The sequence below is a fragment of the Nerophis lumbriciformis genome, linkage group LG22 (assembly GCF_033978685.3).
Source record: "Nerophis lumbriciformis linkage group LG22, RoL_Nlum_v2.1, whole genome shotgun sequence".
NCBI lineage: Eukaryota > Metazoa > Chordata > Actinopteri > Syngnathiformes > Syngnathidae > Nerophis > Nerophis lumbriciformis.
The window spans coordinates 34,330,264-34,351,388 of NC_084569.2; the positions used below are offsets into that span (position 1 = coordinate 34,330,264).

At 38.6% G+C, this 21,125-nt stretch overlaps 1 protein-coding gene across 2 annotated transcripts in view; it reads left to right on the forward strand.

The window, feature by feature from the left end:
- The window catches only part of tanc2a (tetratricopeptide repeat, ankyrin repeat and coiled-coil containing 2a), a 180,888-nt gene that overhangs the window by 30,096 nt on the left and 129,667 nt on the right, over positions 1 to 21,125 (forward strand). For both annotated transcript variants that reach the window (XM_061973756.1, XM_061973757.1), the window contains exon 2: positions 18,953 to 19,030. In XM_061973756.1, coding sequence (XP_061829740.1) covers positions 18,973 to 19,030 — 58 coding nt within the window. In that variant the 5' untranslated portion in view covers positions 18,953 to 18,972. The remainder of the gene's footprint in view (positions 1 to 18,952; positions 19,031 to 21,125) is intronic.

Here is a 21,125-nt window from a genome sequence, read left to right on the forward strand (position 1 = left end):
GAAAAATGTAATATTTAGAACAACTATGGACATAAAAAGAAATAGCATCTAATATTTCAAGTGTATCAATGCTCGGGTTTTCTGCGTCCTCATTAGCATATGAAGAGCGTTGGGGGAGTCAGACAAATCTGCCTCAGCTCACCCTTTCTATTGCTATCAAGGATATGGGAGGTCAGATGGAGCAGTAACTGACGACAGATGGTGTGTGTGTGTGCGTGTGTGTGTGTATATGTGTGTGTGTGTGTGTGTGTGTTTTTTCTCCGTGCATGCATGTGTGTGCGTGATTCACATGAATGAGCTGCCATTGCTGAGTCATGTTTTCTTGCTGCAGACTGCCAAGAGTGACTCAGGGATCAGACATGAAATCAGCTTCTTCTTCATTCACGCGTCTCCCTTTAACTAGCAGAACCACAACAGGATGTGACTGGAGGGGGCATAGATCCTTGCTTGTTATCAAGATGACCGCGCATTCAGAACCAGGAAGCCGAATGTCGGTAACAACATTTGCCAGGGGGGCTCTTAAGCCTCTGTAGTTAAATGGTAACCACACTTTTTGGGGAATTTTGCCAGTAAAGTGTTGAATATATTAAAAATGTGCCAATTCCAACGTTGACGACAGTGTTAGTTGCTATGTAGAGTGGCGCTTTCCATCATTTTCAGCAGACTGCATTGCAAAATGATTACCGTATTTTTCGGAGTATAAGTCGCACCGGCCGAAAATGCATAATAAAGAAGGAAAAAAACATATATAAGTGGCACTGGAGTATAAGTCGCATTTTTTGGGGAAATTTAGTTGATAAAATCCAACACCAAGAATAGACATTTGAAAGGCAATTTAAAATAAATAAAGAATAGTGAACAACAGGCTGAATAAGTGTACGTTATATGAGGCATAAATAACCAACTGGTATGTTAACGTAACATATTATGGTACGAGTCATTCAAATAACTATAACATATAGAACATGCTATACGTTTACCAAACAATCTGTCACTCCTAATCGCTAAATCCCATGAAATCTTATACGTCTAGTCTCTTACGTGAATGAGATAAATAATATTATTTGATATTTTACGGTAATGTGTTAATAGTTTCACACATAAGTCGCTCCTGAGTATAAGTCGCACCCCCGGCCAAACTATGAAAAAAACTGCGACTTATAGTCCGAAAAATACGGTAACTCTGGTTCTTCCTCTCACAGGAGATTCACCCAGGAATGGGGCCATATGAATCCCTTCCTTACTGTACAACTTGGTTATTATACGGGTTACGTAACGTAAGTGAAGTATTGTTGGCGGTTTTTGAATGCATTTTTAAGGTGATTTAGAGGTGGAATGGATTGCTCCCATTAGCTGCGTTGCTAGCCAACTAGAACAAATTAAAATGCAAAAAAAGAAAAACATATGTGTTCTTGTCTCTCATAAGGATTGTGAACAATAGGCAACAGTTCCCCTTTAGATTCAATTAAATTGATTTAAATGTTCTTGATTTTCGTTTTTGCAAAGAGTTCTTTCTAGAATTCAATAGTCTGACTGTCTTTATCAAAGTGCTGGTACTCATGTTATAGCCAACGCATGGATGCTTTGTTTGACAAACGTTTGGTGTAAATTTTCATCAAAAACCAAATCATACAAAAACCACCACTACTATACATCATAACGAGTGTGACAGTATCAAGTAGAGATGTCCGATAATGGCTTTTTTGCAGATATCCGATATTCCAATATTGTCCAACTCTTAATTACCGATTCCGATATCAATCGATACGATATATACAGTCGTGGAATTAACACATTATTATGCCTAAGTTTGTTGTGATGCCCCGCTGGATGCATTAAACAATGTAACAAGGTTTTCCAAAATAAATCAACTCAAGTTATGGAAAAAAATGCCAAAATGACACTGCCATATTTATTATTGAAGTCACAAAGTGCATTATTTTTTTTAACATGCCTCAGAACAGCAGCTTGGAATTTGGGACATGCTCTCCCTGAGAGAGCATGAGGAGGTTGAGGTGGGCGAAGTTGGGGGGGCGGGGTGTATATTGTATCGTCCCGGAAAAGTTAGTGCTGCAAGGGGTTCTGGGTATTTGTTCTGTTGTGTTTATGTTGTGTTACGATGCAGATGTTCTCCCGAAATGTGTTTGTCATTCTTGTTTGGTGTGGGTTCACAGTGTGGCGCATATTTGTAACAGTGTTAAAGTTGTTTATACGGCCACCCTCAGTGTGACCTGTATGGCTGTTGACCAAGTATGCCTTGCATTCACTTGTGTGTGTGAAAAGCCATAGATAATATGTGATTAGGCCGGCACGCAAAGGCAGTGCCTTTAAGGTTTATTGGCGCTCTGTACTTCTCCCTACGTCCGTGTACACAGCGGCGTTTTAAAAAGTCATACATTTTACTTTTTGAAACCGATACCGATAGTTTTGAAACCGATACCGATAATTTCCAATATCACATTTTAAAGCATTTATCGTCCGATAATATCGTCAGTCCGATATTATCGGACATCCCTAATATCAAGTATCAGTCAATACATACTACTTGGGGATTACCATTATACGGTAGTAATGATAACCATGGTAAAACTTCCGACCATTAATATTACTGTTTTAAATTAAAATGTCTGGAAAAAAACCTTGAGTGATAACTGCACTTTGATGAACTCACAGACTGACTGGCGCAAGATGGCCAGCTTAAATGTATTTTCCCCCGTTAAGAAGCTACATACAATCAATCAAAGCTTTATTTGTATAGCCCTTAATCACAAATGCCTCAAAGGGCTGCATAAACCACAACAACATTACCGTATTTTTCGGAGTATAAGTCGCTCCGGAGTATAAGTCGCACCGGCCGAAAATGCATAATAAAGAAGGAAAAAAACATATATAAGTCGCACTGGAGTATAAGTCGCATTTTTGGGGGAAATGTATTTGATAAAAGCCAACACCAAGAATAGACATTTGAAAGGCAATTTAAAATAAATAAAGAATAGTGAACAACAGGCTGAATAAGTGTACGTTATATGAGGAATAAATAACCAACTGAGAACGTGCCTGGTATGTTAACGTAACATATTATGGTAAGAGTCATTCAAATAACATAACATATAGAACATGCTATACGTTTACCAAACAATCCTAATTGCTAAATCCCGTGAAATCTTATACGTCTAGTCTCTTACATGAATGAGCTAAATAATATTATTTGATATTTTACGGTAATGTGTTAATAATTTCACACATAAGTCGCTCCAGAGTATAAATCGCACCCCCGGCCAAACTATGAAAGAAACTGCGACTTATAGTCCGAAAAATACGGTATATAAACACTGTCTGAGCAACTAAGCTATTTATTTGTGTACATTGAACCTACAAGCTCTGCTGTCTCAGAACAGAGTGGTCGTTCTATACTCAGAGTTATATGAGATGGAGGTGTTTTTACGGTGCGTTCACGGACCGCTGAACAGAGTAGGACGCCACAATGCCCGCCAGAAATGATAAATGATATTAGATTTAATTTGTTACGCACTTTTCGTTTAGATCAATCTTAAAGTGCTACAGTACAAACCAATATTCGAAACAATAAAAGCTTAGCCATTAAAACAAATGAAATACTAAGACTAAATCACTATCAGTGAAGCATAAGTAACACAAAACATGCAATATAGTGGGTTTTCTACCACTGTAATTTAAAAAAATTAATAACTTTATTAAAATAAATAATAAATGATAAATGGGTTGTACTTGTATAGCGCTTTTCTACCTTCAAGGTACTCAAAGCGCTTTGACACTACTTCCACATTTACCCATTCACACACACATTCACACACTGATGGAGGGAGCTGCCATGCAAGGCGCTACCAGCACCCATCAGGAGCAAGGGTGAAGTGTCTTGCTCAGGACACAACGGACATGACGAGGTTGGTACTAGGTGGGGATTGAACCAGGGACCCTCGGGTCACGCACGGCCACTCTTCCACTGCGCCACGCCGTCCCCAAAAAAAGAGTTCACTGTGTATAAAAGTACTTGTTGATTAATTAATTAATACTGAAATAATAATGAAAACCGTGATATTTTTGGTCACGATAACCATGATATGACGTTATCATATCATTACATCCCTAATACCACTACAGTGGAAACCCGTTTAAGTCGACCAACTCATCATGTCCTTGTTCCCTGTGTTCTTCTTGGTCAACTTATTTTAGTCAACACCCAAAGGGATAATTTTTTCGACAACAAATCGATCCGTTTGACAGCATATTGTAGTATTGTTAACGTCATCATAATTGCTTGCTTGTTTTTGCAACATCTGATCCGAATTGATTTGGAACTCAATATTGACCATTCTTCACAAATGCATTAATAAACAGAGAAGAACCAACCACCCACTACCATAGCTAAAAAAGGCACAAGTTAACATGAAAGCCATGACTAGTTTTAGTTACGTTATTGTAAATAATGTAAATAATTCAATGTATATACTCTGATGATTAACTTGTGTGATGACTGTATTATGCTGATAGTATATATTTGTACCATGACTTGATTAACGTGGACCCCGACTTAAACAAGTTGAAAAACTTATTCGGGTGTTACCATTTAGTGGTCAAATGTTACGGAATATGTACTATGTATGTATTGTTTTTCATGAACTGTGTACTTGTATGAAAAACAACACATATTGTATTATTATATTATTATTATTGTATTGTTTGTCTGGGTGGAGGTCCTGCTTTGGAAATAATTTGTACCCCTTTCAGACATTGCATTTAGTTCCCATTAAAACATTCACATGTTGCACAATGAGATGTAAGCAGGGGATCATGTGTACATTCCTGCAACTTCCTGTTTGTAAAAAATATATTTTTATTAGTATTTATATAATATACTAACAGCATTTCATGATTAATATTTATAAATTAAGATTCCTAATAAATGACACATTTGATTGGTAAATCATAGTGTAACGACCTGCAATGACACTTTGTGTGGTGTTGGAGTTGTCCGACTTTTTGTGTGGCTGTAAATGCATCACTGCCTAAGTGCCATATGTGCATGTGTTGGCGCAAGTGAGAAAGAGCGAGCGGCTGCTGTTGATATAACAAAGTTGATTTTGGTCTGGTTTGTACTGCAGAAAGTGACCAGTTTTGCTAGATATAATTTTTTTTACTAATGTTTTGGTGATGTGTTTTTGGCCGACAATAAAGAGTTTTGCTCAGTAAAGTGATGGATGGAATTCATGTCCTCAAAGCGTCTCGACAGACGTTACAATATTTGAACAATGATGACGAAAAATGTTTTCTCTGTCGTGTCCGTGTGTCGAAAATTGTTATGCGCTTATTTTTAGGGACTGCAATGTCTCTTTGGGACAGAGGACCCTATTGTAATTGTAAGGTTTTATTATTATTATTATTCCGCCGCCTCTTTGAGCTTTAATTGACCCCCTTAACATGCTTCAAAACTCACCATATTTGACACACACATCAGGACTGGCGAAAATTGCCATCTATACAAAAAACCAAACCCCAAAACTAAAAATTGCGCTCTACCGCCCCCTAGGAAAAACACAGACAAAACCGCTTGTAATATCCGGTAAGAATGTCGTAAAGACATGAAACAAAAACCTCTATGTAGGTCTGCCTTAGACCTAGATTTCATACATTGACATCTTTTAGCAAAAATCAACAGGAAGTTTGCAATTCCCCCTTCAAAACAAATATTTAGTAAAAACTGTCACTTTTGCCTCTTTGAGGTGTAATTTGACCCCCTTAACATGATTCAAAACTCACCAAACTGGACACACACATCAGGACTGTCAAAAATTGCGATCTAATAAAAAACCCAACCCCAAAACTCAAAATTGCGCTCTAGTGCCCCCTAGGAAGAAAACACAGACACAACTGCTCCTAGGAAGAAAACTCAGACAAAACTGCCTGTAACTTCCAGTAGGAATGTCTTAGAGACATGAAACAAAAACCTCTATGTAGGTCTCACTTAGACCTACATTTCATATAATGACAACCCCCAGCAAAAATCAACATGAAGTTTGCAATTCCCCCTTCAAAACAAAAGTTTTGTAAAAACCGGTCACCTTTTTTCAAACATTATCTCCTCTGAGCGCGTTTGTCGTGTCGGATTCAAACTAGCACAGGAGACAGATTGAACCCTTCTGATTAAAAGTTGACCAAAGAGTTTTAATTACTGCTCTGGTTTGGATTTTATGTGCCGTCAAAGTCGGTCCCGTCCATCGCTGCTTGCAGCTTTAATTTTATTTGATTTTGTGCGTGGCTTAGATTTGCCGTGCGCAGAGGACGCTTGAGCAGTGCGCAATTGCACAGGCGCGCACCTTAGAGGGAACGTTGCTCACGACCTACCGACCTCAGGGCGGACACTCTAACCACAAGGGCACTGAGCTAAACACCACCAATTTATGGGTCGATCCGCCCTATTACGTCGCGTACTAACTGCGACAATGCTGACAGCTCAACATTTGTTGTCATATGATCTCCTCTCCGGACTCTTCAAGTTTACTAAGCAGTGTGTTGTTTTAAGATAGTTTGGTGGTTTATTTGCTCATGCTTGTGTGTAACAGGTTAAGCCTCGTCCTCCGGTAATAATGATACTCGCACTAATGCAGTTTATTTGTCGCAGTACAGTTGATTATTATTAATTTATGGGAGCGGCCCTACGCGGTGTATGGATATACACAAATAGCTGGGGACTAAGGATAAGCCAAAGGGGACACTGGTCAATGGCTGATCAATCGGCACCTCACTAGTGGACTTCACTCTTCCAATACCGAGGGGTGTCGATTTAATCGGGTTCCACTGTACCAGTCAATTACCCAAGAAAATGTATTTTCTTGTCATTGTGTATGTATTGAGGTCGTTACCGCTGTACATAATCATTTAGCCAGACACAATGGTGTCCTGCTCTATATTACAGGCCACAGTTTCATTTGTCTTCAGTGTATTTATCAGGCCTTTTCTTTCCTGTGCTGGCATAATAATATATGCACTGCTATTCAGTAATCTATTTTATTATGCTTGGATGTGGGGGTGGATGCAGCTTTGGTTTTTAGACCAAGGCCTGTGTTTCCTGCTTTGCTTGTCATTGAGGATTAGCACACTGACACACATTACACACATGCACGGATAAGCGAGCTGCTGCACATTATGTCCAAGAAATAAGATGACAACTAGTTGCTGCAATTAAGATTTTGTGGGACAGCTCTCAGACAGGGATTAAGTCTGTTTCTGGATGCGTAGACTGTGGTGTTTTATAGGATTTGGACTCTAGCTTTTTTGTCCAGCCATTATCAACTGTTCTTTTTCAAGCTTTCAGCGATTATTATTCTATATCGAAGACACAGATTATAGCAATGGTTAAAAACAAACAGTCCATATGGGACTGTGACAGATTGAACAATTTAGTTTGTTCCTGGCTGTAATTTACAGTATTTGTGCCACCTGCCTTGACTCACATATGAACTTGAAGTGCCATCCCATTCCTAACCCATAGGGTTCAATATGATGTCGGACCACCTTTTGCAGCTATTACAGCTTCAACTCTTCTGGGAAGGCTGTCCACAAGGTTGCGGAGTGTGTTTATACAAACCCTGTTTCCATATGAGTTGGGAAATTGTGTTACATGTAAATATAAACGGAATACAATGATTTGCAAATCCTTTTCAACCCATATTCAATTGAATGCACTACAAAGACAAGATATTTGATGTTCAAACTCATAAACTTTATTTTTTTTTGTGCAAATAATAATTAACTTACAATTTCATGGCTGCAACACGTGCCAAAGTAGTTGGGAAAGGGCATGTTCACCACTGTGTTACATGGCCTTTCCTTTTAACAACACTCAGTAAACGTTTGGGAACTGAGGAGACACATTTTTTAAGCTTCTCAGGTGGAATTCTTTCCCATTCTTGCTTGATGTACAGCTTAAGTTGTTCCACAGTCCGGGGGTCTCCGTTGTGCTATTTTAGGCTTCATAAGGCGCCACACATTTTCAATGGGAGACAGGTCTGGACTACAGGCAGGCCAGTCTAGTACCCGCACTCTTTTACTATGAAGCCACGTTGATGTAACACGTGGCTTGGCATTGTCTTGCTGAAAAAAGCAGGGGCGTCCATGGCAACGTTGCTTGGATAGGAACATATGTTGCTCCTAAACCTGTATGTACCTTTCAGCATTAATGGCGCCTTCACAGATGTGTAAGTTACCCATGTCTTGGGCACTAATACACCCCCATACCATCACAGATGCTGGCTTTTCAACTTTGCGCCTATAACAATCCGGATGGTTCTTTTCCTCTTTAGTCAGGAGGACACAACGTCCACAGTTTCCAAAAACAATTTGAAATGTGGACTCGTCAGACCACAGAACACTTTTCCACTTTGTATCAGTCCATCTTAGATGAGCTCAGGCCCAGCGAAGCCGACGGCGTTTCTGGGTGTTGTTGATAAATGGTTTTCGCCTTGCATAGGAGAGTTTTAACTTGCACTTACAGATGTAGCGACCAACTGTAGTTACTGACAGTGGGTTTCTGAAGTGTTCCTGAGCCCATGTGGTAATATCCTTTACACACTGATGTCGCTTGTTGATGCAGTACAGCCTGAGGGATCGAAGGTCGCGGGCTTAGCTGCTTACGTGCAGTGATTTCTCCAGATTCTCTGAACCCTTTGATGATATTACGGACCGTAGATGGTGAAATCCCTAAATTCCTTGCAATAGCTGGTTGAGAAAGGTTTTTCTAAACTGTTCCACTAATTTGCTCACGCATTTGTTGACACAGTGGTGACCCTCGCCCCATCCTTGTTTGTGAATGACTGAGCATTTCATGGAATCTACTTTTATACCCAATCATGGCACCCACCTGTTCCCAATTTGCCTGTTCACCTGTGGGATGTTCCAAATAAGTGTTTGATGAGCATTCCTCAACTTTATCAGTATTTATTGCCACCTTTCCCAACTTCTTTGTCACGTGTTGCTGGCATCAAATTCTAAAGTTAATGATTATTTGAAAAAAATAAAAATAAAATCGTGGCTCCTGTGTAGGCCTGCTGTGTATGTGTATGTGTGTGTGTGCGTGTGTGTGCATGTGTGTGTGTGTGTGTGTGTGTGTGTGTGTGTTGGTGGGTGGGTGGTTGGGTGGGTGTGGTACACAGAACTTCAATTTCCACACTTCTGTTTGTATGTAATATAAATGTGTAGGGGGGGTGTATGGTGTGTGTTCATTAAATATGTATTCTGATCTATGTTCTCCACAGAAAATGAGCCAAAGCCAGTGAGTCTCAGTTTGAAAAATTAATCAATTGTATCATTTTTCTTTTAATAAAAAATGAAAACTGGTTCCACAGACCCGAACACCACACAAGGGTTATTTATGTGAAATACACAATGGACGTTATACTTTTGTAATGTTTATGTGATGTTTGTATTTTCAGTCTTACAAACCTAAATTAAGGAAAAAGTGTAAAGAAAGAAAACTAAGGAAGGAAAATAATTCAAAAGACGGAACATCATTCCTCAACAATAACTGGAGCTTCTTCTTTTTTTAATATACTGTTAACTAGCTGCACACACTGGAAACAAGTAGCGAGGGCAGAATAATGCATTTATTGACAGTGCAGTGTGAAAGCTGATGTGTTTAGTTTGCAATTAGGTAAACGCAGTCCTCAAATAAATATACTGTAACCTGCGAAGGCACTCTCTGACGAAACATCCACATTACGATGTCCGGCCCCTGAGCCCTTGGGCTCTTGAAACTGCAGCCCTCATCATTTTGTAGTTGAATAGCCCTGTCATAACGCCTACTGTAATGCTCAAATAAACACAGAGAACATCCCTAAACTTTGCTCGGACTGTCGCTAACACCAGTGTAGGGCTGGGCGATATGGATCAAAACTCATATCTCCATATAGTTTGGCCCATAAACTAACCCAAAAATGGAAATACTCGTTGACCAACTAAATACTGTATCTCCACCAAGCCTAGATTTAAAATTTTGGGGACTGATGGGGATCCCAAATACACAAAAACAGGTACCAACAAGTAATAAAAGTAGGTTTTGCATGATAGGATCCCAACTTAAGAGGTGTTCTGAGATAATAAAAAAAGAAAAAGCCTTGAACATAATAGAAGAAAAGTCAAATATAATCGCCAATCTGCTTTAAAAAAAACCATGTAGTTGTGCTCAATTCTTCAGCTAACAAAAACACAAAAGTACAAAATTAAAATAAAGTCCCCTGGTTCAAAAATACATGTTTAAATGTCAGCAGCTGTCAAGGTGTGTTGTTGACGAACCCCAAGATGCAGAGATGGCAGCAGGCTTGGTACAAGAAAACATGGTTTTAATGTTCAAAAATAAGAAAAGGAAAACACGAACCAGAAACCAGGAAGCAGGAACAGGAGTCAGGATCCAGGGAATAGCTTAACGCACACAGCTAGCAACGACAGCATACAGCAAACAACGACACGACAGGTAGGAACGACAATAATCCAGCACTGACTGGAGGAGAAGGCGGGTTTAAATAGCAGCTGGCTGATTGACACCAGGTGTGGCCAGGTGCCAATCAGCCACAGCTGAGGGGACACAGCACTCAGGGAGACAAGTAGGAAATAAAGACAAAATAAAAGCGCTGGACAGAAAACTAAGACAAACGCAGAGAAAAAACTAACACAGTCAAACTGTCAGGGACAAGCCTGACAGCAGCAACATGAAAACCATTAAAGGGTAACATTATCACAATTTCAGAATGGTTAAAACCATTAAAAATCAGTTCCCAGTGGCTTATTATATTTTTCGAAGTTTTTTTCAAAATTTTACCCATCACGCAATATCCCTAAAAAAAAGCTTCAAAGTGCCTGATTTTAACCACCCGTCCATTTTCCTGTGACGTCACATAGTGAAGCCAACACAAACAAACATGGCGGAAAGAACAGCAAGCTATAGCGACATTAGCTCGGATTCAGACTTGGATTTCAGCGGCTTAAGCGATTCAACAGATTACGCATGTATTGAAACGGATGGTTGTAGTGTGGAGGCAGGTAGCGAAAACGAAATTGAAGAAGAAACTGAAGCTATTGAGCCATATCGGTTTGAACCGTATGCAAGCGAAACCGACGAAAGCGACACGGGAGAAAGCGAGGACGAATTCGGCGATCGCCTTCTAACCAACGATTGGTATGTGTTTGTTTGGCATTAAAGGAAACTAACAACTATGAACTAGGTTTACAGCATATGAAATACATTTGGCAACAACATGCACTTTGAGAGTGCAGACAGCCCAATTTTCATCAATTAATATATTCTGTAGACATACCCTCATGTCAGCAGGCCAGGGAAGCTAGGGTCGATATTCTTCTCTTGATCATCTTCGGTGGCATAAGGGACGGTGTGAGCCAAGACATCCAGGGGGATTTAGCTCGCTCGTCTGCGGGAACAAACTGCCATTGCTTGCCGTGCTACCGAGGTCCTTTGTCCCTGAATTGCTCACACACTCCAGCAGATTCAATGGGGGTCTGGCGGCAGATTTCTTTGACTTTATCGTTGGAAATGCATCTGCTTTGAGTGTCGCAGGATATCCACACATTCTTGCCATCTCTGTCGTAGCATAGCTTTCGTCGGTAAAGTGTGCGGAACAAACGTCCAATTTCTTGCCACTTTCGCATCTTTGGGCCACTGGTGCAACTTGAATCCGTCCCTGTTCGTGTTGTTACACCCTCCGACAACACACCGACGAGGCATGATGTCTCCAAGGTACGGAAAACAGTCGAAAAAACAGAGCTGATTTGACTCGGTGTTTGAGAAAATGTGCGGATTGCTTCCCGGTGTGACATCGCTCCGAGAGCGAATATTAGAAAGGCGTTTAATTCGCCAAAATTCACCCATTTAGAGTTAGGAAATCGGTTAAAAAAATATATGGTCTTTTTTCTGCAACATCAAGGTATATATTGACGCTTACATAGGTCTGGTGATAATGTTCCCCTTTAACAGTGGTGTTTTATAGGTTTATAGGACATGCACACAAATATTTTAGCCAAGAACACCAACCTGCCAACTGCTGCATGATGCTGTGTGAATTAAGTATTTAATTATAGTTACTCATTACTTTACCAAAAAAATAATTTAATTACTCACGGAATTACTCTTTATTAAATGTAATGAATTACTAGGTAAAGTAATTAATGTGTTACTTTATAAAAAAAATTCAAATATCAGTTAAGATAAGTTTGTGTATGCGTCTGTTTGTGTGCTTTTCAAAAGGCGGTGCCTGTTGCTTAGTGACTTGTGATGTCAACGATATAGCTTGAGCAGTTTTTGTTAGCTTAGCGAGCAAGCAGCAGCAGTTTGTCGGCTCTAACGTCAGCTCTTTCGAATTTTTCACTGGTTTGTGTTACCTTTGCTTAATAAATAGATTGAATGAAACGGCATACTGTTTAAATGGCAAGTTTGTCACTTCAATCGTAGTTACTCGCGTGCAGTTTGTGTCAAGTTTTAAGGTGGTGAAAAAATGTTGTCTTTTACTGACCAGTTCCTCCAATAAGACCCTGTTTTCTTCTGTGTTTAATGACGAATTGGAGCTCGCACAAAGCCCCGCTAAAACTCTGCTTCTCTCTGTGCATGGCGCAGGAGAGAAACACACAGCTGTCCGCGCGCACAGTGATCACTGACACTTCCATGTCAATCACTTGTCCATTTGGTTATGGTTATGGTTTAACTTCATTTCAAACATATTATACAAATCGACGAACATTTTACTGTAGTTTGATCAAATTTGGATGGATTTAATACTAATTAAAGGGTAAAATCTATATTAGCACGTGTGCTGTTGAAGTTTATTTTGAACATGTATACAATTTAAAAATGATTATCATTTTTCTTTACAATACGTCTGAAAAGACGTAGGAAGAAGCAGAGCTACTTTTCTACCTCCTAGCAATTCCTGTACTAACACATGTTCACTTCCTGTTTGTCATTTGAGAATTAAATTAAAGTACCAATGATTGTCACACACACACTAGGTGTGGTGAAATTTGTCCTCTGCATTTGACCCATCCCCTTGTTCACCCCCTAAGTGGTGAGGGGAGCAGTAGGCAGCAGCGGTGGCCGCGCCCGGGAATAATTTTTGGTGATTAAACCCCCAATTCCAACCCTTGATGCTGAGTGCCAAGCAGGGAGGTAATGGGTCCCATTTTTATAGTCTTTGGTATAACTCGGCCGGGGTTTGAACTCACAACCTACCGATCTAACCACTAGGCCACTGAGTAGGTACATAATGTACATAATTTACATCCATTCTTTCTGAAAACAACAGTTGCTTACATAAATAGTCAGTTTTGAGTCACAGAATGGTGAATAATATCTTATTTTCAATAAGTTCAAGACGTTTGTCATAATTCTTCCTTATACTTTGTAAACCCTTGTAGTTTAAAACTATTCTTAAAGTGGATCCTATTAGTATATTGTACTATAAAGTTGCTGTATCCAAAAATGTAAGGACAAAGAAAACAACAAAAGCATTGTGAGAGAACTTTAGGTACTAGCAGATGGATCCATAAGCAGCAATTAAGAAGAATGAATCAGCAGATGTCAACAAAATATCTCAACCAACTGTTCAACTGGGAAGGAAACCCTAAAACCCGGTTGACCCAAACATATCAAGCCATTGTTTACATTGTTTACCTCAAACAACTCATAAATATCATTGAGCCCTATCTTTTTGTAGTAGTAATACCCATCCATCACATTTCTATACCCCTTGTCTTCATTAGGGTCACATGTCACATTCAGCTGGAGCCTATCCCAGCTAACTTTAGACTAGAGCAGTGGTTCTTAAAAAGGGGAACATTATCACCAGACCTATGTAAGCGTCAATATATACCTTGATGTTGCAGAAAAAAGACCATATATTTTTTTAACCGATTTCCGAACTCTAAATGGGTGAATTTTGGCGAATTAAACGCCTTTCTATTATTCACATCGGGAAGCAATCCGCCATTTTCTCAAACACCGAGTCAAATCAGCTCTGTTATTTTCCGTTTTTTCAACTGTTTTCCGTACCTTGGAGACATCATGCCTCGTCGGTGTGTTGTCGGAGGGTGTAACAACACGAACAGGGACGGATTCAAGTTGCACCAGTGGCCCAAAGATGCGAAAGTGGCAAGAAATTGGATGTTTGTTCCGCACACTTTACCGATGAAAGCTATGCTACGACAGAGATGGCAAGAATGTGTGGATATCCTGCGACACTCAAAGCAGATGCATTTCCAACAATAAAGTCAAAGAAATCTGCCGCCAGACCCCCATTGAATCTGCCGGAGTGTGTGAGCAATTCAGGGACAAAGGACCTCGGTAGCATGGCAAGCAATGGCGGCAGTTTGTTCCAGCAGACGAGCGAGCTAAACCCCCTGGATGTCTTGGCTCACACCGTCCCTTATGCCACCGAAGATGATCAAGAGAAGAATATCGACCCTAGCTTCCCTGGCCTGCTGACATCAACTCCAAAACTGGACAGATCAGCTTTCAGGAAAAGAGCGCGGATGAGGGTATGTCTACAGAATATATTAATTGATGAAAATTGGGCTGTCTGCACTCTCAAAGTGCATGTTGTTGCCAAATGTATTTCATATGCTGTAAACCTAGTTCATAGTTGTTAGTTTCCTTTAATGCCAAACAAACACATACCAATCGTTGGTTAGAAGGCGATCGCCAAATTCGTCCTCGCTTTCTCCCGTGTCGCTGGCTGTCGTGTCGTTTTCGTCGGTTTCGCTTGCATACGGTTCAAACCGATCTGGCTCAATAGCTTCAGTTTCTTCTTCAATTTCGTTTTCGCTACCTGCCTCCACACTACAACCATCCGTTTCAATACATGCGTAATCTGTTGAATCGCTTAAGCCGCTGAAATCCGAGTCTGAATCCGAGCTAATGTCGCTATAGCTTGCTGTTCTATGCGCCATGTTTGTTTGAGTTGGCATCACTATGTGACGTCACAGGAAAATGGACGGGTGTATATAACGATGGTTAAAATCAGGCACTTTGAAGCTTCTTTTAGGGATATTGCGGGATGGGTAAAATTTTGAAAAAAATTTAGCCACTGGGAACTGATTTTTAATGGTTTTAACCCTTCTGAAATTGTGATAATGTTCCCCTTTAACTTTGTTGGAGGTACCGAACCCCACTAGTTTTATATGCGCATTCACCGAACCCTTCATTAGTGAAAAATAAAATGTTATTTTTTTTCAAATTCAAGACAAAGTTATATGTTTTTGGTAACACTTTAGTATGGGGAACATATTCTAAGTAACAAAGACTTAATTTAGAGTTATTTGGTTAGGGTCAGGGTTAGGGTTAGAGGGTTAGGGTTATAATAAGGCCATGCCGAATAAGGCATTAATAAGTACTTAATAATGACTAGTTAAGAGCCAATATGTTACTAATTTGCATGTTAATAAGCAACTAATTAATGGTGAATATGTTCCCCATACTAAAGTGTTACCATGTTTTTTTTACTGGTGCACAAAATGAACCGTGCATGAACATCACCTTGTTCAAAGAACAAAACCAACACAGTGCATAAACTCACAACAAATTACACACCTGCAAATCAGTCTGACTTCTGCTGTTGCCGTATCCGTAATATGCCGATAGGGAGAAGTTTTTATTTACACGATGAGTCGGGTGTGTCTTGACCTCCGTTGAACCCCTGAGCCTGACTCACCGAACCCCTAGGGTTCGATCGAACCCAGGTTAAGAACCACTGGACTAGAGGCACCCCGGACTGGTCCCCAGCCAATCACAGGTCACATATATACAGTACAAGCAAACTTTCACATCTTTGGGAAATTTAACGTCTCCAATTAGCCTAAGATTTAAGTTTTTGTTGTAGGGCTTAGTAATAATACCCTTAAAAGTAAAAAAGAACCCTAATCATTATTCATGTTATCATAGTGAGCTTATATTACTCTTTTACTATTGATTCATTTCTTTTTATACACATTGTTTTCTTGTCCTTCCCCAAAATCCCTGGAAATTGTTCCCTCGCCACTCTGCGGTTCACTAACTGCAGTCTCAATGTATTACGGATTTTAAAGTGCCATTGAGTAGATTTGAGTTTTCTTGTTAAAAATACGTATGTTTTCGTGTGTATGAAGTATGAGGCATAGGAGGTGTTTATAGGTGTGTGTGACAGCTGTGCAGAGGGGTTATAAAAACTGTATAATTGGAGGGGTCTGAAACCTAACCCCCAGGATAATTGAGGGAACACTGTATCCTGTTTTATCCAGCTACCCTCTGTCTCTCTACGCCGTCTCACTAGCTCGAGTGAGACTGGATGCAATTGTTCAACTGATAATAAACATTTTATCTCAAAAAGTCTTTAACCATGGTTAAAGTCTTTGTGGAACACATTGCATTCCAAACACTTTGAAATGAACGGTGACAGCAGAGGGCGCCAACTATTGTCCTCTGAAGGGTGACTAGTCCAGAACAATAAGCCTGTATAAAGCCTACTTTGCACATTGTAATTTACCATGTTGGTAAGATGTTTATCTCAGTCTTTTATATTTCTTCATTAATTACACATTCTTTAACAAATATCTCAGAGGTTAAAATCATGAATTATCGCAACTTTCACTTTATCTCGCAATTTTGGGTGTAAAAGTCCTGCAAAGTCAGGCTTTTAAGGCTCCAATCTCCAAATTTGGAATTAGTTTTTAATTGTATTGTATGTACCATTCCAGTCTGGAAAAATAATTGTTAAAAATCATTTAGTACAGGAATAATCTCCCTTTTATTTATTAGTATTATTTTATTCTATTTTTATTTTATTATATATTATTATTATTATTATTAAGTTTTTATTTTTATTTTATTATTATTATTATATATATTTTTTTATATATATATTTTTTCTCCCTCTCCTTTTCAGCCCGTCTGTCTGTCTCTGGCCTCGTATGTTTGTGTGTGTGTGTGTGTGTGTGTGTGTGTGTGTGTGTGTGTGTGTGTGTGTGTGTGTGTCTGTCTTTGTCGTCTTACTTGTTATATAATTGTGCCATTTGTCCCTCGTTGGTGGGACCTGAGTGGGGTGGAAGGGTGGGTGGGTGGTTTGGGTTTTAAGGGAAAGGGTGTGAATAATTTACTGACTTTAAAATTGTACTGTTTCGACTTGCACTTTTTTCTGTCTATTTGAAAATGTCAATAAAAAAAGTTGGAAAAAAAAAAAAATCATTTAGTACCACAGAATAATAACACATTCATACCTCTGATGACTGTTTATGACTAGGTTGTGTCTAAAAGTTGTTTTTTTGGAATCTTATTCTTGAAGAAACAAAGATCCTCAATTATAGTTATTTTAGTGGTAACAATGAGAGCTGTCAAATGATTTTATTTGAAAGAAAAACAAATAATCACAGTTTTAAGTTAGTTAATTAATCATGATTGATCACTTCTTGTCTAAGAATGCCCAATTTCACTATATTGTACTATAGTAGAAAGATAAATGACAGGACACATTTTTTAATACAAAACCCAAAACCAGTGAAGTTGGCACATTGTGTAAATGGTAAATAAAAACAGAATACAATGATTTGCAAATCCTTTTCAACTTATATTCAATTGAATAGACTGCAAAGACAAGATACTTAACGTTCAAACTGGAAAACTTTGTTATTTTTTGCCAATATTAGCTCTTTTGGAATTTGATGCTTGCAACATGTTTCAAAAAAGCTGGCACAAGTGGCAAAAAAGACTGAGAAAGTTGAGGAATGCTCATCAAACACTTATTTGGAACATCCCACAGGTGAACAGGCTAATTGGGAACAGGTGGGTGCCATAGTTGGGTATAAAAGCAGCTTCCATGAAATGCTTAGTCATTCACAAACAAGGATGGGGTGAGGCTCACCACTGTGTAAACAAATGCGTGAGCAAATTGTCGAACAGTTTAAGAACAACATTTCTCAACGAGCTATTGCAAGGAATTAAGGGATTTCACCATCTACGGTCCATAATATCATCAAAAGGTTCAGAGAATCTGGAGAAATCACTGCACGTTAGTGTAATAAACATTGAATGCCCGAGACCTTTGATCCCTCAAGCGGTACTGCATCAAAAAAACGACATCAGTATGTAAAGGATATCACCACATGGGCTCAGGAACACTTCAGAAAACCACTGTCAGTAACTACAGTTGGTCGCTACATCTGTAAATGCAAGTTAAAACTCTTCTTTGCCTATCAACAACACCCAGAAAAACCGCCGGCTTCACTGGGCCTGAGCTCATCTAAGATGGACTGATGCAAAGTGGAAAAGTGTTCTGTGATCTGACGAGTCCACATTTCAAATTGTTTTTGGAAACTGTGGACGTCGTGTCTTCCGGACCAAAGAGGAAAAGAACCATCCGGATTGTTATAGGCGCAAAGTTGAAAAGCCAGCATCTGTGACGGTATGGATGTGCATTAGTGCCCAAGACATGGGTAACTTACACATCTGTGAAGGCACCATTAATGCTGAAAGGTACATAAAGGTTTAGGAGCAACATATGTTCCTATTCAAGCAACGTCTTTTTCATGGACGCCCCTGTGTGGCTTTCAAAGAAGCGCATAAAAATATTTCTTAAAGTACTGTTAGTGTTTATAAACTCTTACAGATTTCTGTAGATGTTAACATTGTATTCCAACATGTTCTTCTTTATTTCTTTCATCTCTTTAAATCATTTGTGTATCAGAGGACATCAGTATACACTACCTATGTACCTTTAAGGTGTGGCATCATTATGTTCAAATCAGTCCACAGTGGAATTGTTCTTGTCTGAGGGCATCAAGCTAAGACTGTTTTTTCTGCTGTTAAATTCAGGCAGCAGTCTGATTCGTATGTCAGATGTCAACATAGTCATCCATGAACATTTCTTAATAGTTGATTGTCTCTCAACAGGAAGTACATTGTGAGCAATCATGTTCCGAAGCAGCCTGAAGATGTTGCTGGGAAGCAAAAGCCGCAAGAACAACAGTGGTCAGTGTCACGGTGTGTCACTCCCAATCTTGGGAAACAATTCTGTATTCTCTGTATTCTTACATAAGTACTTGACAAAAAACCCCAAATCTTTCGAAGAGTACTCTTTCATAATTGGTGTCAGTTATTATGCCTCACAGGTGCATACCAAAACATGATAAAATGGTTAATTTATTTCAGTAGTTGAAGTAAAAATGTGAAACAGTTCCATCATTTGCTCTACATAGTGAACAATTTTAACAATTTCTTAATTTCATATTAAAGATGTTTTTAATTTTGCGAAAAAAAGTTGTTCACTGCTTATGTCACGCTTAAAAGGGCTCTCTTTTTCTTAAATTAGGCTCCTGAATTTTTGCATGATATTCCAATTTTTTTAGCTGCAGCTAAATATGTAACTACGGTATAAGAAGGAAACAACTGATGAAAAGTAAGGATTTTCCAATCGATCGTCCACCGATCTGTATCGGCCAATTTTTCTGAAAAAGTATGTTTGCCAATCAACTAAAAAAGCCTTTTTTTTGTATGAGTCAAGCTCCTGAACTTTAGCACGATATTCCAATGTATTGAGATGCAGCTGAATATTAAACTATGTGTAGGGAAAAATTTATGAAAAGTAAGGATTTTCCAATCGATCGACCACCGATCGGTATCGGACAATTTTTTTTCATAAAAACACGTTTCCAATTAATAAAACATCTTCCCTTTTTCGTCTTAATTAAGCTCCTGAATTTTTGCACGATATTCCAATTTATTGAGATGCAGCTGAATATTAAACTATGTGTAGGGAAAAATTTATGAAAAGTAAGGATTTTCCAATCGATCGACCACCGATCGGTATAAGACAATTTTTTTTCAGAAAAACACGTTGCCAATTAGTAAAAAATCCTCCCTTTTTCGTCTTAATTAAGCTCCTGAATTTTTGCACGATATTCCAATTTTTTGAGATGCAGCTGAATATTAGACTATTAGTAGGGAAAAATTCATGAAAAGTAAGGATTTTCAAATCGATCGACCACCGATCGGTACAAGACAAATTCTTTTCATAAAAACACGTTGCCAATTAATTAAAAATCCTCCCTTTTTCGCCTGAATCAAGCACCTGAATTTTTGCACGATATTCCAATTTATTGAGATGCAGCTGAATATTAAACTATATGTAGGGAAAAATGGATGAAAAGTAAGGATTTTCCAATCGATCGACTACCGATTGGTATCGGACAATTTTTTTTTCATAAAAACACTTTGCCAATCAATTAAAAATCCTCCCTTTTTCGTCTTAATTAAGCTCCTGAATTTCTACACAATATTCCAATTTATTGAGATGCAGCTGAATATTAAACTATGTGTAAGGAAAAATTTATGAAAAGTAAGAATTTTCCAATCGATCGACCACCGATCGGTATAAGACAATTTTTTTCAGAAAAACACGTTGCCAATTAATAAAAAATCCTCCCTTTTTCGTCTTAATTAAGCTCATGAATTTTTGCATGATATTCCAATTTATTGAGATGCAGCTGAATATTGAAATATTTGTAGTGAAAAATTTATGAAAAGTAAGAATTTTCCCATCGATCGACCACCGATCGGTATCGGACAATTTTTTTTCATAAAAACACGTTGCCATCAATAAAAAATCCTCCCTTTTTTGTCTGAATCAAGCTCCTGAATTTTTGCACGATATTCCAATTTATTGAGATGCAGCTGAATATTAAACTATACGTAGGAAAACATTTATGAAAAGTAAGAATTTTCCAATCGATCGACCACCGATCAGTATCGGACAATTTTTTTTCATAAAAACACGTTGCCATCAATAAAAAATCATCCCTTTTTCGTCTTAATTAAGCTCCTGAATTTTTGCACGATATTCCAATTTATTGAGATGCAGCTGAATATTAAACTATTTGTAGGGAAAAATTGATGAAAAGTAAGAATTTTCCAATCGATCAACCACCGATCAGTATCGGACAATTTTTTTTCATAAAAACACGTTGCCATCAATAAAAAATCTTCCCTTTTTCGTCTTAATTAAGCTCCTGAATGTTTGCACGATATTCCAATTTATTGAGATGCAGCTGAATATAAACTATTTGTA